A 17,039-nucleotide genomic window follows, 5' to 3' on the forward strand; every position below is an offset into this window, starting at 1 on the left:
ATGAATTGATGGGAACATTTGGGTAGTTTCTGTGTTTTGGCTATTACAAATAATGCTGCCAGGAAATATGTAAACGACTTTTAATTTCCTTTTAAATATATATATATATATATATATCTAGGAGTGGAATTTGGTAAAACATATAGTAATTTTTATTTTAACGTTGGAGCAGCTGTCACATTTCCATAGTAGCTGCACCATATTATATTCCCATCAGTAGCATATTCCCATCAGTAGTTTCAGTATTATCACCTCTTTGTACACCTTATTAGCCATTTCTATTACAGCATATTAGGAAAGTGCTTCCCAATTGTGATGGGGTTGTTTTATGTTTTCTAAGGCATAATTAAGTCTTTAGATTTTTTTTTTCCCTTCAGATCTCAGTTTAGTCACCTTTTATCACCTTTAAATTTGTGATAAAATTTTTTTAATTGTTGATTTTATTTTTCCAACAGGCTAAGGAAATTTTAACAAAAGAATCAAATGTGCAAGAAGTTCGTTGTCCTGTTACTGTCTGTGGAGATGTGCATGGCCAATTCCATGACCTTATGGAACTCTTTAGAATCGGTGGAAAATCACCAGACACAAACTACCTATTCATGGGTGATTATGTAGACAGAGGTTATTACTCTGTGGAGACTGTGACTCTTCTTGTAGCATTAAAGGTACAATTAAAGACATTCTCTTTTTAAATTTATTCTTTTCTTTTTAAAATTATGCATTAAACTTCTTGCTTCTGATAAATGTATCATTCCCAAGTTGTGCATAACTGAAGTCTTTAAATTTATTTGACTTAGTTGTTTATCTTTGGTATTGAGTTTAAGATGATTGAAGTCTGTGCTGGCCTGGGAAAAAAATGAGTCCCTATCTCAACCAGAGCAAAAAGGGTGAGTAAAGGTGTGGCATGTTACCACACCTTGCCTAGCAAGTGTAAGAACCTGAGTTCAAACACTAGCACCACCAAAAAAGATTCTTACCTTGAAAAGTTTATCTCTGTTCAATGCCTTACACAATTTATCACCTTACACTTTATTATAGTAGGTAATTTTCATTTCTACCTCCAAGATCTAATCCCTAAGTTACCTTGCATGTACAGCTGGATTAAATCTCTCTTTTTAACAAATATGTCTTCTGTGTCCCCAGCCTCTTCAGTGATTCCATATTGCTTATAGAATCACAAACTCCTTGGCTATCTTCTATAGTCTAAACTTACCTGCCAGTAGTAGATAGCAAAAATGTTTTGCCTCACATCAAAGAATTTTCTTATTCAGTGCACTAGACTCTCTGTTTATTTCCTGGTCTAGTGTACCCACAAAATTATTACTTTGTCTGAATTTTTCTGCTCTTGCGATCCCTCTCTGTCTGTCTTCCTCTCGTTCTCTCTCCCCCCTTCCCCCCCCCTCATCAGACAAGGGGCTTGAACTCAGGTCCTGGACACTGTCCCTGAGCTCTTTGCTCAAGGCTAGGGCTCTATCACTTTGAGCCTGGCTTTGAACCACGATCCTCAGGCCTCAGTTACCTGAAAAGCTAGGATTATAGGCATGAGTAACCAGTGCCTGGTCTGTCTCTAAATTTCTTATTCCTGTCAGTCTAAACTAAGTCTCTTCATCATGAAGCCTTCAGTCATTTTGGCCGTTTTCCTTCTACTTCTTTCAGTTTCTTTTTATACATCTTTTTATTGTTTATATATCTCCTTAACAACACTAGTCCCTAAACAACAGAAACCATGTTTTATACTTGTATGACTGTGGTAAGCTTTATAAAACCAAGTTTAATGTAGAGCATATAAGAAATGCTTAGTAAATTTATGTGTATTGAAGTGTGCATCTGTAGCGTTATGGTCACTTTGTAGAATCTGATGCTTTTTCATACTTGTTGCCAGTTACATTTTTAACTAATAAACTCCTTACAGACATAACCCAGAGTGATTTTTGTCGATTCTGAGGCCTGAACTCTGGGCCTGGGTGCTGTCGCTCAGCTCTTCAGCTAAAGCTAGCACTCTACCACTTGAGCCACAGCACCACTTCTGGCTTTTTCTGCTTATGTGGTGCTGAGGAATCAAACCCAGGGCCTCATGCATGAAAGGCAAGCATTCTACCACTGAGCCACCTTCCCATCCCTGGAGTGATTTTTATTTAATGCTTTTAATAATTTTGTGAATGAAGCATGATTTCATGGTGTGGAATTTTCTGGTACTTAAAAAGTTTCAGATTTTGGAATTGAGACTTTAGAGTTTTACATTAGGAATATTCAGAGGATAGTATCTTAACCATTATGTTCTGTTTTGTTGTAAAAGGAAATATTTAGTAATAGAGCATAGTTTAAGAAGTACAGTGAAGCCAGGCGCCAGTGGCTCACACCTGTAATCCTAGCTACTCAGGAGGCTGAGATCTGAGGATCGTTGTTCAAAGCCAGCCCGAGCAGGAAAGTCTGTGAGACTCTTATCTCCAATAAACCACTCAGAAAACTGGAAGTGGCGCTGTGGCTCAAGTGAGAGTGCTCACCTTGAGCTGAAGAGCTGAGGAGAGCTGAGGGACAGCGCCCAGGCCCAGAATTCAGGCCCCACGACTGACAAAAAATAAACGAAGTACAATGATTGCCCAGCATGCATGAGGCCCGGGGTTCAGTCCCCATTTGTGGAGGCGGTTGGTAATATATTTGAAACTTTACTCAGATTCAGCAATAGTCTGTTTTTGTCGAAGATGGGGATTATGGGTTTTAAAGGTGGGTGTGTATGTACTTGAACTAGGCTTGCTTGTTAACTCACAGATGAGCCTCTATCACTTGAGCCAGGCCTCCAGTCTGGCTGGTTAATTGGACATAAAGTCTTGCATATTTTTCTATCCTGGCTGGCTTTGAACTGTAGTCTTCCAGATCTAGTATCCTTGAGTAGCTAGGATTACAGGCATGAGCAGCCAGCAGCTGGCTTTGGTTAATAAGATTTGGTTTGAAGGAGAGTCTTTTACTCTAAAAAATACATTTAACTTAGTGGACCAAAGAGCCAGTGAAGAAAGTGGATCAGAAGGTAATGTTCTTAGCATTACCAGTGAAGATATGATTGTGCCTGGGCTTCTTTTCCATATCTTGCAGGTTCGATATCCTGAACGCATTACAATATTGAGAGGAAATCATGAAAGCCGACAAATTACCCAAGTTTATGGCTTTTATGATGAATGTCTACGAAAGTATGGAAATGCCAATGTTTGGAAATACTTTACAGATCTATTTGATTATCTTCCACTTACAGCTTTAGTAGATGGACAAGTGAGTATGTGTGTGATTATGTCTTCATGGAGGAGATTAAATGTATAAGGGTCTCCATTTACATGATCTTTGCTTCTGCATCTCTTTGGCCTTTTCTTCCTTTTCTTAAAACTAAAAATTTCAGAACAGAGAATTGGATAAGCTTTGAACAACAAATTCCACCATTCTCATAGCTATGTAAATCTTTTAGCCAAAGAATATGCTAACCTGTTTCTTATAAATAGCATAAACAAATGCTTATGATTGATGTATAGTGAGTGGCAAGGCAAGATACTATATCTTTTCCCCAAGAATTGAGTGTTTGTTTCAATCCATAGTAAGTATGCCAGATATACAATAAAACATTGAAAAGTATAAGAAAAATTCTGCACATTTAGGGCTGGGAAGGTGGCTCAGTGGTAGAGCGCTTGCCTTGCATAAGGCCCTGGGTTTGATTCCTCAGCACACATAAGCAAAAAGAAAAAAGCCGGAAGTGGTGCTGTGGCTCAAGTGGTAGAGCGCTAGCCTTAGCTGAAGAGCTGAGGGACAGCACGTAAGCCCAGAGTTCAGGCCCCACGACCGGACCCAAAAAAAAAAAATTCTGCACATTTGCTATTTTAATATCTGGAGGTTTCACTGAACAGGAAATAATTAAATTCAACTATAAAACATTAAGAACTGCAGTTCTTAAATTATAAAAGTCCAGAATAGTCAAAAGATACATTAGCCTTTTGGTCTGTTGGTCAGGATATACTTTGGTTATAATCATCTTTGTGTAATAGTGAAGTCCACACTTTCCAAGCCATGGTTTTGGACACTCCAATAATTAAAAATAATAATACTTTAAGATAATAATACCTAGATTTGTCAATATGAATGACAGCATAAATTTGTTTTTTAAAATGTATGTATGTACGTGCATGTGCACACACTACTGGGGCTTAAATTTAGGGCCTGGATGTTGTATTTGAACTTTTCTTTTTTTTTTTTTTTTTTGGTCAGTATTGGTCTTGAACTCTGGGCCTGGGCGCTGTCCCTGAGCTCTTCAGCTCAAGGTGAACACTCTTCCACTTGAGCCACAGTGCCACTTGCGGTTTTCTGGTGGTTTATTGAAGATAAGAGTCTCATGGACTTTCCTGCCCAGGCTGGCTTTGAACTGCAACCTCCGATCTCAGCCTCCTGGGTAGCTAGGATTACAGGAGTGAGCCACTGGTGCCCTGCCTTTGAGCTTCTTTTGCTCAAAGCTAGCACTCTACCACTGAGCCACAACTCAACTTCTAGCTTTTTGGGGGAGGGTGCACTTTCCTGCCTGAGCTGGCTACGAACCTCTGTCCTCAAATCAGCCTCCTGAGTAGCTAAGATTACAGGCATGAGCTATCAGCCCCTGCCTTAAAATGTTTAATTTAATTAGCTTTTTTTTTTAATTTTTTTGTATTTTATTTTGTTGTAAAGGGGCTGTAAAGAGGGGTTACAGTTACATAAGTTAATGAGTACATTTCTTGTCGAACATTGTTACCCACTCCTTTGTTTTTCTCCCTCCTCTCCACTCACCCCTCCCCACAAGTTGTAAAGTTCATTTCCAATCTAGTGTCTTGTGAGTATTATTGTTACATTGGGTCACCCTTTGTCCTTGTTTCACCGTTTAGTTATTCCCCTCAAATCAGATAAATATATATACACAAGATGCAAGGTACAAGGATCAAAAACAGTTACTACTGGGGATGTTTTAAAACTTTCACAGATGAAGCATGTCCGGTACCTCTACAGATCCACAATTCTCTGCTGAAAGCAGAGTTAAAAATAGGGCTATTGCCGGATGCCAGTGGCTCATGCCTGTAATCCTAGCTACTCAGAGGATAAGATCTGAGAATCACTGTTCGAAGCCAGCCCTGTCAGGAAAGTCCATAAAACTCTTTATTTCCAATGAACCGCCCCAAAACAGGAAGTGGCTCTTTGGCTCAAGTGGTAGAGTGCTAGCCTTAAGCCCCAAAAGCCTCAGGGACCTGACGAGTAGAAAATTGCATTTTGTTAATAGATCTCTAAATATGGGTTTTTATCCAGGTTTTTTTTTTAATTTAATTTAATTTTATTTGTGAACATACTGTACAGAGGAGTTACAATTACACGGGCAGGATAATGCGTACATTTCTTACCAAGCATTGCAGCCTCCTCCTTTGTTTACCCTTCACATCCCTTCCCAGCCTCCCCCCTCCCCCCCAATCCCAATCCTTCTCCTTCCCCCCCTTCCCCTCCCCCCCCCCCCCCGCACCGACGTTGTAAAGCTCATTTTGGACATGACAACTTGTACTTCTCATTGTTGCAACAGGTCCACCTGTATCCTTAAACAACTGGTTTTTCCCCATCTCCTCCACAAGTTATACTGACATCAAATATAGTGAAAGCAGGGGTTATACTGTGGGGGAGGGACATACAAAGCAACAAAGAGATAATCTTATAAATGCGTTAGAAACACATGCATGAAAGAAAAAAACGTTAAAATACACATCTAAGGGTTCATTTTCCTGACATCACATTATCTGACCTTTTCTGCTTGACTCACACATATACTAGATAATTTAATTAGCTTTTAAATGTTTAAAGCAATATTGTCTTTAATTAGCATTAAACTTAATGGACAAATTATTTTAGAAAGGTAGCCTATTTTTCCTTACCTGTCTGCATCCCCCCAAGTCATTCAATCTGTTATCACTGTCCATTTAAGAAACAAAACAGCCGTGTACACTGCATTCGTGTTAGGTTTTTGGGGTTTTGGTTTTTGTCTGTCATGGGGCTTGAACTCTGGGCCTGGGCACTGTCCCTCAGCTCTTCAGCTCAAGACTAGCGCTCTACCACTTGAGCCACAGAGCTATTTCTGGCTTTTTCTGCTTATGTGGTGCTGAGGAATGAACCCAGGATCTCAAGCATTCAAGGCAGCACTCTACCACTAAGCCACATTCCCAGCCCCAGGTTATTTTTTAAATGTTGCAGGTATTCAGAATATCTGAACAATATAAAAGTGCCTAATGTACGTAAAGTTTTGGGTATATTGGTACCCAAAAATCAGGTCTCAGTACTTATAATAGGCCAGGTCCATTAAACTTTTAATGAACATAATAAATTATTCTAGAGCCTGGGAAAAGATGGAAAGTTTCAAAATTCCAGCTGTAGCTAGATGTGGTGATGCAGATCATAATCTCAGCACTTTAGAGGTAAAGGCAAGGAGGGTTGAGAGTTCTAGGCCAGACTAGAATACACAATGAGATGAGGTCTCAACAAGCAAAACAATTCTTCAGCTGTATGTCTAGTATTAACAGCAAGCAACTCAGCATACCTGGCAAGCACAGAAAGACAAAATCTAGCCAAAGTCATTTGAGAAAAATCTAATATCCATTATCTAAATTTATTACAAAGAACAACTATGACATTAATAGTATAAAGATATTTTCATAGACTAAATTTTGAGCAAAACTTAAGTGGCCTTCTCCTTAAAAAGTTCAGAGAGCCGGGCGCTGGTGGCTCATGCCTGTAATCCTAGCTTCTCAGGAGGCTGAGATCTGAGGATCGCGGTTCAAAGCCAGCCCAAGCAGGAGAGACCATGAGACTCCTATCTCCAATAAACCACCAGAAAACCGGAAGTGGCGCTGTAGCTCAAGTGGTAGAGCGCTCGCCTTGAGCTGAAGAGCTGAGGGACAGCGACCAGGCCCAGAGTTCAAGCCCCAAGACCGACAAAAAAAAAAAAAAAAAAAGTTCGGAGAGCATGATAAACAGGACTCTTGGCATTCACACACAAACAGTGAGACTAAAGGAAGGAAGATACTCGTAGGGGAAGAACCCAAAGGTGTGATGCCTCTTAAAATACGACTTATGGAAAGAAATTCTAGGAAATGGAAAGCATGTTATGTTTGTTCTTTATTCTGTCATTGGGAGGGCAAGGGTTGTGCAGAAGTAGGGGGAGGAAAGATGAACAAATGTAGGCATGGTACTTAGTAGACACTATGTTGAGAATGAACCATGCAACTTGTGGGCAGGGAAAGGAGGGAGTAACTGGGAGTAAGTGAAGGAAGGGGTGATAGTGTCCAGAAAGTAATGTAATCATTATCTGACAGTAACTTCTCTGTACCATGCCTCAGTAATAAAAATTTAAAATTTTTAATTAGGGGACAAAAGCTGAGTGTAGTGTACACCTATAATCCTAGCCCTCAAGAGGCTGAGACAGAATCATGAGTTCAAGGCTAGCCTGGTTATATAGGAGAAATCTGTCTCAAAAACAAAGCAATAGCCAGGCACTCAGGAGGCTGAGATCTGAGGATTGAAGTTCAAAGCCAGCATGGACAGAAAAGTCCCCATGAGATTTTTTTTTTCCCCCATGAGATTCTTATCTCCAATTAACCACCAGAAAACCAGAAGTAATGCTGTGGCTCAAAGTGGTAGAGCACTAGCCTTAAGCCCAAGCCTGAGATCAAGCCCCATGACTGACTGACAAGAAAAAGAATCAGAAGAAAAATGCTCACTAAAATTTGTATTCTCTGATTTAGAATCTCTAGAGGATAAAACATGTAGTTACAAAATAAAAATATGTAATTACAAAAGGCAAAAAAATAATAATAATTTTGTTTTAGAAGTCCTAGCCAGTGTGCTGTGTAATCAAAGGAATTAAATGAATACACTGAAAAGAATTTGGGTTTTGGGGGGTTTTTTTTTCAAATAATATGATTATATATACTCAGAAAAATCTGAGAAAACTGAAAAACTTTTGTAACTAACAAGTAGTTGCCTCAAGAGAAAACATTATATATCAGCAGTATCAGCCAGAAATGTGACAATGATAGGTTACAAGACGGTGGGGGGATGGGGAGAGTGGGGGGGGGGGGAACTACTCTTCAGACAATGGGAGAATACAATAAAACACCTAGCATAGGCCTGGGGACAGCACCAATTGTTATATTACTTGCCTAGCACACAGAAGGTCCTGCACCACAGGAGGGAGGTAAGGCTGGTAAGGAGAAGGGAGAGGAGAGGAAAGGAGAGGAGAGGAGAGGAGAGGAGAGGAGAGAGACAGAGAGACCCATACCTCGTATAACAAAGTAAAAAGATAAGAAGAATATATTTAAGTGTTAACAGTTCTGTTGGATGTAGGTTTACCTCTCCATTATATTGTAAAGTTATCACAGTGAATACTTTGAAAATAAGAGCTCTTAGGACTAATCCTTATAACCATCAACACTTCATTAACTCAACAGTTAGAGAAACTAAACTGCATATTCTTTTTTAATTTCTAAGATATTCTGCCTCCATGGTGGCCTCTCTCCATCCATAGATACACTGGATCATATAAGAGCTCTGGATCGTTTACAAGAAGTTCCACATGAGGTAAGCTTTTTTTAAAATAAGAAATACAGCTTCACTGTAGGAAAGCTAAATTAGTTAACTATAACAGCTAAAACTCATATACTTAATTTTCTTGAGCAGGGCCCAATGTGTGATCTGTTATGGTCGGATCCAGATGATCGTGGTGGATGGGGTATTTCACCACGAGGTGCTGGCTATACATTTGGACAAGACATTTCTGAAACGTTTAACCATGCCAACGGTCTCACACTGGTTTCTCGTGCTCATCAGCTTGTAATGGAGGTGGGTACTTTTTATATAGGATGATCTTTATTTTAGATAAAGATGTCTGTAGTAACACTTCATGACTAATAAACATTTTCTCATTACCAGATGAAAGGAGAAACTTTCATTTATTTTAACAAATAAGTTCTAGTTAGATGGGACGAAATTATAACTCACTATTGGAATTGAAATGTGAGAAGTTATGGAAATAATACCCCAAGTTCTTTGCTCAAATCCTTCATTTGCAAATATTTTGCTATATTTGCTTTATTTTTCCCTCTCTTCTCTCCCTCCCCTTCATTATACTTCCTGATGAACCATTTGCATATTTGTTGCACACAAAAGATTTTCACTGCTGGATGCTGGTGGCTCATACCTGTAATCCTAGCTACTCAGGAGGCTGAGATCTGAGGATCTCGGGTCAAAAGCAGTCCAGGCAGGAAAGTCTGCAAAAGTCTTATCTCAAATAAACTACTAGAAAACCAGAAGTGGCCCTGTGGATCAGGGACAGCTCCCAGACAGTTCAAGCCCCACAACCTACAAAAAAAAAAAAAAAAAAATGCAGTGCGCTGATGGCTCAAAGCCACCCCAGGCAGAAAAGTCCATGAGATTTATCTTCAGTTAACCATCAGTGGTTAGAGTTTTTGCCTTGAGCTGAAGAACTGAGGCCCAGAGTTCAAGCCCCACAACCAACAACAACATAAAGCATTTTTACCCCCAAATTTCCATATATATTTTTTTATCTGTAACCTCATATAACCACATTATAATTCTCACAGTGAAGATGTTTGTACTAGTATATTACTATAATTCTGCATGTGTTCATGATTAATGCATGATCAAGTTATATTCATTGTCTTTTCTTTTCTTCTTGCTTTTTTCTTCTTGCTTATTCATTGTCTTTTGATATGGAAGTGACCCCCACAAATTTTTCTTGTTTTGTATGATGTTGAAACTTTGGAATAGTAGAGGCCATTTATTATATAAAAAAGACTCAGGCTGGGAAGGTGGGCTCAGTGGTAGAGTGCTTGCCTCACATGCATGAGGCCCCAGGTTTGATTCCTCAGCACCACATAAGCAGAAAAAGCCAGAAGTGGCACTTTGGTTCAAGTGACAGAGCACTAATCTTGAGCTGAAGAGCTGAGGGACAGCCCAGGCCAAGTTCAAGCCCCATGACCAACCAAAAAAAGAAGACTCAGTTGAGAGTTGTTTCCTTATGAATACAGATTAACAGTATGCATTTTTTGCAGGCCTACCATATAGACTGATAACTTCTTATTGCTTCTAACCAAGGGGTAATAAAATCTTGTCCCTTTGCTGGTTATATAAAAGGTCATCTCAGGTATTGTGTCTGACTTCTCCATTGCAACGAATCAAATCAGTAGGGAGTAGCTTCAGGTTGTTTTGTTGTTGTTGTTTTTTTTTTTCAATCTTCACCAATGCAATAGAGGCAAAAGAGATAGGGAAGCATGACAAGTAACAGATTCATAAGTGAAAATAACTGTATCAATAACGATAAGAAATGTAAATGGGGCTGGGAATGGGGCTTAGTGGTAGTGCTTGCCAAGCATGCATGGAGCCCTGGGTTCGATTCCTCAGTACCACATAAACAGAAAAGGCTAGAAATGGTGCTGTGCCTAGAGTGCTAGCCTCGAGCAAAAGAAGCTCAGGAATAGTGTGCCCAGGCCCTGAGTTCAAGCTCCAGAACTGGCGAAAGAAAGAAAGAAAGAAATGTAAATGGGCTAATAAGATTTTCACTTGCCTAAAAGACTCAAGACTTCCCAAATTGGAGCATACATAATATCCTAGCAATCTAGAGGTAGGGGAAAATGGCAAGTAGATAATTACCCAAATATGACTAATAATATGGGTCAGAATAGGCTTCAAGGTAAAGGGCATCATTCAAAGTATTTGCCAGGTGCTGATGGCTCACGCCTATAATCTTAGCTACTTAGGAGACTGAGATCTAAGGATCAAGGTTCAAAGCCAGTCCAGACAGGAAAATCTGAGGCTCTTACCAGAAAACTAGAAATGGAGCTATGGCTCAAAGTGGTAGAATGCTAACCTTAAGTAGAAAAACTCAGGGATAGAGCCCAGGCCCTGAGTTCAAGCCCCATGACCAACAAAAATAAATCAGAAGGCTGGGAAGTTGGCTCAGTGGTAAAGCGCTTGCCTTGCGTGCTTGAGGCCCTGGGTTCGATTACTCAGCACCCATAAGCAAAAAAACAATCCAGAAGTGGTGCTGTGGCTCAAGTGGTAGAGTGCTAACCTTGAGCTGAAGAGCTGAGGGGCAGTGCCCAGACTCAGAGTTCAGGCCCATGACCGGACCCAAAATAAAAACCCAAACAAAAATAAATCAGAAGCTGATGGCTCATACCTGTAATCCTCCTTGCTCAGGAGGCTGAGATCTGAGGGTAGAGATTTGAAGCCAGTCTGGGCAGGAAAGTCCATAAGACTTACCTAGTGGGGCTGGGAAGATAGCTCAGTGGTAGAGCGCTTGCCTTGCATGCATGAGGCCCTGGATTCAATTCCTCGGCACCACATAAGCAAAAAAGAAAAAAGCCGGAAGTGGCGCTGTGGCTCAAGTGGTAGAGTGCTAGCTTTGAGCTGAAGAGCTGAGGGACAGCACCCAGGCCCAGAGTTCAGGCCCCACGACTGGAAAAAAAAACAAAAAACAAAAAAAACTTACCTGGTTTCCTAGGAAAAAAAATACTTAAATTTGCATTTACCTTAGTAATTTCAGCATATTTAAAGCAAAACTTGAAAGCTAGTCATAACACAGTGGCACATACCTGTAATCTTAGCATTTTGGAAACGCAGGCAGGAAGATTATGAGTTCAGGACCATCCTGGATATTTAAATTTCAGGCCAATCTTGAGGCACAAGGCAAAATGAAAAACAGGTCATCTTTGTGGGGGAAATTTAACTATGTACTGTAACTAAGGTCTTAATACAGAGTAAGAAAGACTACAGTTAAAATATGGACACCACTTAACATAAATGGCTACATATCTACAGAAAATATTACAGTTTTTGAGCTTAATTTTTATATGTCAGGATCCTTATTATATTGGGATGTTCATTTTTTTTAATGTTGCAGGGATACAATTGGTGCCATGATCGGAATGTGGTTACTATTTTTAGTGCACCCAATTACTGTTACCGTTGTGGGAACCAGGCTGCTATCATGGAACTAGATGACACTTTAAAATATTCCTTGTAAGTAGCTTTAAATTTTAATTGTATGTAATCACTTTTAGAAGAAAAGTTTAAATTTATGTATTAAAACTAGAGGTAGAAATGTTCTGCTTGTGGAATAGTAAAAGGAGAAATGTGTCAATTTTTTTTTTACCAATTAGAGGAGAAAAAAAATTTTTTTAATGCTTTCATGGTGTTAGCATCTCATGCATGCACTCTACCTCTGAGTTACACTTCCAGTATAGAAAATTGTTTTATAAACAATTATTAAGCCAGGCACCAGTGGCTTATGCCTGTAATCCTAACTACTGAGGAGGTTGAGATAGAGGTTCAAAGCCAGCCTGGGCAGGAAAGTCTGTGCGACTCTTATCTCCAATTAACCACCAGAAAACCAGAAGTGGTGCTGTGGCTTACGTGGTAGAGTACTTGCCTTGAGCTGAAGAGCTCAGGGGCAGTACCCAGACCCAGAGTTCAAGCCCCACGACTGACCAAAAAAGAAAAAAGTATTTTTGAACTTGTGGCTAATAGTTTAGGTTCAGAAGGACCTAAACTGCCATTCTGTGATATTATTCCAAAGTGAAAGCAGCAGCATACCCCACCTGGTTTACATACAGAAATTCCTTCCCCATCCTAGCTTCTAGAGTAGCTCTGTTCCAGACATGCCAGTATCCTGCCAGAGCTCCCACTCACACATTGGGAAATATCTGTGAAAGCAGGCTGTGCCTACTCCGAGTAGCAACACAAACTCTGCTGAAGAGGCCAGAGAGGCACGTAGGAAGTCCCCTCTGCTCGAGGGATTTCACCTTACTTAGAACCAAAGGGAGAGATTAGTGGATGTTATGCCTGAGTATGGTAATGCATTCCTGTAATCTGAGGCTGGGGCAAGAGGATCTTTGGTTTGAAGACAGTCTGGATTACATAGCAGACCCTGTTTCAAACAAAACAATGGGTCATTTATTATATAGATCCCAAAATATTTAGCAACAAGCAAAAGGCCAGGCAATGAAAAGCTCAGTAGATCAAAATCAGAGGGGAAAAAAGCCCCCTAAAGGTTCCTATAAGATCACAGTAACTGTGCAACAGATACTAGCTTTGCTCACTCAAGCCATCAGAGTGCAGTGTAAGGTATTGCTTATAAGAGTCCTAAGCCAGACATAGATTACACTGAGTAGGAGAAGCTAGGAAGAATCAGGAAGAATTTTTCCCTAGGATCTTCAGTCAACACCTTTATTTCAGATTTGGAACATCCAGAACTCAGAGAATAAATCTCTCTTGAGTCATTCAGTTTTGGGTACTTTGTCAGCAGCCCTAGGAAACTAGTATATAGTCAGCAGTGAGTCTAACCATCACCAAGGGCTTGCATACAACCTTCAGTCAAACACTTACCTGTACAGTAAATTGCTCTGACTCAAGAACAGTTGTTAGAAAACTAGACTTAAAGTCAAAAACTGAAGCTGGGTGCCAATGTCTCATGCCTGTAATCCAGCTACTTAGGAGGCTGAGATCTGAGGATTGAGGTTCAAAGCTAGACCAGGCAGGAAAGTTCGTTAGACTCTTATCTCCAAATAACCATCAGAAAACTGGAAGTGATGCTGTGGTTCAAGTGGTAGAACACTGGCCTTGAGCTGAAGAGCTCAGGGACAGGGCCCAGACCCAGAGTTCAAGCCCCATGACTGACATTAAAAAAAAAAAAAAAAAAAAAAAAGCTGGGTGCTGGTAGCTCACGCCTGTAATCCTAGCTATTTAGAAGGCTGAGATCTGAGGATCAAGGTTCAAAGCCAGCCCAGTCAAGAAAGTCCATGAGACTCACTTTCTTTTTTGTTGGTAGTGGGGCTTGAACTCTGGGCCTGGGTGCTGTCAAGGCTAGAGCTGTACCACTTACAGTTTTCTGAGTGGTTTATTGGAGATAGAGTCTCACAGACTTTCCTGCTCCAACCAGCTTTGAACCACGGTCCTCAGATCTCAGCCTCCTGAGTAGCTAGGAATGCAAAGTGAGTTCAGAATGTGAACTATCAGTGTAATAAGCCACAAGAATACTTAAGGAGAAACCCAGACAATCCATTTAAGTTAATACAGAAAAAGCATTTGTCAGAAAATGAGCATTCTTGCCCAAGTGTTTTACACCTTGTAATCCTAAGTACTCAGGAGGCTGAGATCTCAGGATCGGGATTCAAAGTCAGATGAGGCAAGAAAGCTCATGACTCTTTAGTTGACCACCGCAAAGTTAAAAGCAGAGCTGTGGCTCAAGTGGTAGAGTGTTAGCCTTGAGTAAAAAAGCTCAAGGAGAGCACCTACACCCTGAGTTCAAGCCCCAGGACTGACATAAAAAAGCTTTTTGTTTTCTTTTTTAAGTAATTTTTATTGAGATTAAGTGATTACATAAATTTCACAAATCTCACAGTATTGTGGAATAGTGAGATGTCACAGACACATTTTTACCTTCACAAGGCAAATTGTCATTATCATGGTCTATAAAGTTTGTGAAGTCTATCAACTTTGACAGCACAACTATTTCTTCCAAATAAAAGTTTTTTAAAAATGAAAAATCTGGCTGGGAAGGTGGCTTAGTGGTAGAGCGCTTGCCTTGCATGCATGAGGCCCTGGGTTCGATTCCTCAGTACCACATAAGCAAAAAAGAAAAAAGCCGGAAGTGGTGCTGTGGCTCAAGTGGTAGAGCGCTAGCCTTGAGCTGAAGAGCTGAGGGACAGCGCCCAGACCCAGAGTTCAGGCCCCACGACCGGACCCAAAAAAAAAAAAGCTTCAGTATTTTCCAACAAATTTGTCATAAAAGGAAACTTACTCAAGTAGTTTAAAGGATATCTGAAAAACCCACCTCTAACTTAGCACCATCATGGTGAAAGAGCTCTTTTTCTCTAAAATTAGGAATGAGAGAAGCATGTCAGTCATGCTGCTTCATCAACTGATACTACTAGTATTGCTAGTAAGTTCAGACCACCTTCATCGACTTGCTCCAGCCACATGCAGTGTAGTAGTGATGGGGAGCCACTCTTTCTACTCCATGTCTTGCTCTTTGCTCATTTGTACTCTTGCAAAGTCAAAAGCTTTAATGATTTTCTTTCTCTTGTCATTTGTAGTCTTCAGTTTGACCCAGCGCCTCGTCGTGGAGAGCCTCATGTTACCAGGCGCACCCCAGACTACTTCCTGTAAATTCCTTCTGAGAAAACCTTTCTTTGTATGTGGAAGTATACCTGGCTTTTCAGTGAGTGAGTGAGTGTGTGTGGGTGTGTGGGTGTGTGTGTGTGTGTGGGTGTGAGAGAGAGAGTTTAATACCAAACAAAAAGACAACAGTAATCTTTGTGTTTCTGTAACAAATTGTGATCTGTCTCGGCATTAAACCACATCATGGACCAAAATGTGCCATACTAATGATGAGCATTTAGCACAATTTGAGACTGAAATTTAGTACACTACATTGTAGATGGGTCAGTCTAACAGTTTGCCTGCTGTATTTGTAGTAACTATTTTTCTCTGGACTGTTCATACAGAAAAGGTAACTAACTGCTTAATCTCCTTTTGGGCTTATTTGTAAATTTTAGTTATAGTGTTTAACTGGCATGGATTAATAGAGTTGGAGTTTTATTTTTAAGCAGAAATGACAAGCTGACTTCCACTTAATCCATTAACCTTATTTTGTTGAAATGTATAATTAACTAAAGAAGAGATTCTTCTTGGGAGTATGTTGTCATAACATGAAAAAGATTTCCCTCCATTTAAACTAAATTACTGTTTTATGTTGATCTACATATTTCTGTATATTTGTCATGACATTGCTTGCATCCTATTTGATGAACTGAGCAAATAAACTTGCCATTTAAACAAAAACATTGATTTATTGTAGTATATATAGCATTGAATGGAAGTTTCATTATTTGAACTTAAAAGAATTTTGATTTGTAGTAATTATATTGAGGGAATTTAAATGTAATGTTTTAGCCTTGGAATGGGAATTTTCTAGACCTAGATTTAATTAGAAATAAGAATATACATACATTTATATACTTTTAGTATATTATATACTTCATTTATATACTTTTAGAATATTAAACATTTTATTTCTAAAACTTGATGAAGCGGTTCATGTTACTTCACATTTTCAAGAACAAAATATCAGTTGTGGACTGGGAATGTGGCTTAGTGGTACAGTACTTGCCTACATGTATGAAGCCCTGGGTTCAATTTCTCAGTACTACATAAACAGAAAAAGCTAGAAGTGGCTCTGTGCCTCAAGTGGTAGAATGCTAGCCCCGAGTAAAAGAAACTCATGGACAGTACTCAGTCCCTGAGTTCAAGCCCCAGGACGCAGGGGATGGGGGGGAGCCAGGCGCCCGGTGCTGGTAGTTCACACCTGTAATCCTAGCTACTCAGGAGGCTGAGATCTGAGGATCAAGGTTCAAAGCCAGCCCAGGTAGGAAAGTCCATGATACTCTTGTTTTTGTTTTTGTTTTTTTCGATAGTGGGGCTTGAACTCTGGGCTTGGGCGCTATCCCTGCGTTCTTCAGCTCAAGGCGAGTGCTGTACCACTTGAGCAGCAGCACTACTTTCCATGAGACTCTTATCTCCAATTAGCCGACAGAAAACCGAAAGTGGCATGGTGGCTCAAGTGGCAGAGTGCTTGCCTTGAGCTGAAGAGCTCAGGGACAGTGCCCGGGCCCAGAGTTCAAACCCCACTACCAGCACCCCCCCCTAAAAAAAAAAAAATCAAGATCCATTGCATACTGGAAAGAAATTTTTTTAAGCCAAAGTATATATTACCTGTTATTATCTCTACCTTTTGATCTAAAAACAAGAATAAACCAATCTGAGAGTTTACTGTAAGTAGTGTATAATGTATAATACTTTTTTGTATGTGTGTGGTATGGGAATTTCAGCACAGGGACTTGCCCTTGCTAGGCAGATGCTGTGCCACTTGAGCCAGGTCCTCAGACAGCGCTTTACCTATCTTTCAAATATGGTCTCAGGTTTTT

General features: G+C 40.0%; 1 protein-coding gene across 1 annotated transcript in view; it reads left to right on the forward strand.

The window, feature by feature from the left end:
• The window catches only part of Ppp2cb (protein phosphatase 2 catalytic subunit beta), a 37,898-nt gene extending 21,986 nt beyond the window's left edge, over positions 1 to 15,912 (forward strand). The window contains exons 2-7 of the mRNA XM_070016240.1: positions 456 to 665; positions 3,091 to 3,264; positions 8,524 to 8,613; positions 8,713 to 8,874; positions 11,957 to 12,075; positions 15,150 to 15,912. Of these exons, the coding sequence (XP_069872341.1) occupies positions 456 to 665; positions 3,091 to 3,264; positions 8,524 to 8,613; positions 8,713 to 8,874; positions 11,957 to 12,075; positions 15,150 to 15,222 (828 nt within the window). The 3' untranslated portion in view covers positions 15,223 to 15,912. The remainder of the gene's footprint in view (positions 1 to 455; positions 666 to 3,090; positions 3,265 to 8,523; positions 8,614 to 8,712; positions 8,875 to 11,956; positions 12,076 to 15,149) is intronic.
• Positions 15,913 to 17,039: the final 1,127 nt, after the last annotated feature.

Source organism: Dipodomys merriami, unplaced genomic scaffold (assembly GCF_024711535.1).
Source record: "Dipodomys merriami isolate MVZ:Mamm:240054 unplaced genomic scaffold, mDipMer1.0.p SCAF_12, whole genome shotgun sequence".
Classification (NCBI taxonomy): Eukaryota; Metazoa; Chordata; class Mammalia; order Rodentia; family Heteromyidae; genus Dipodomys; species Dipodomys merriami.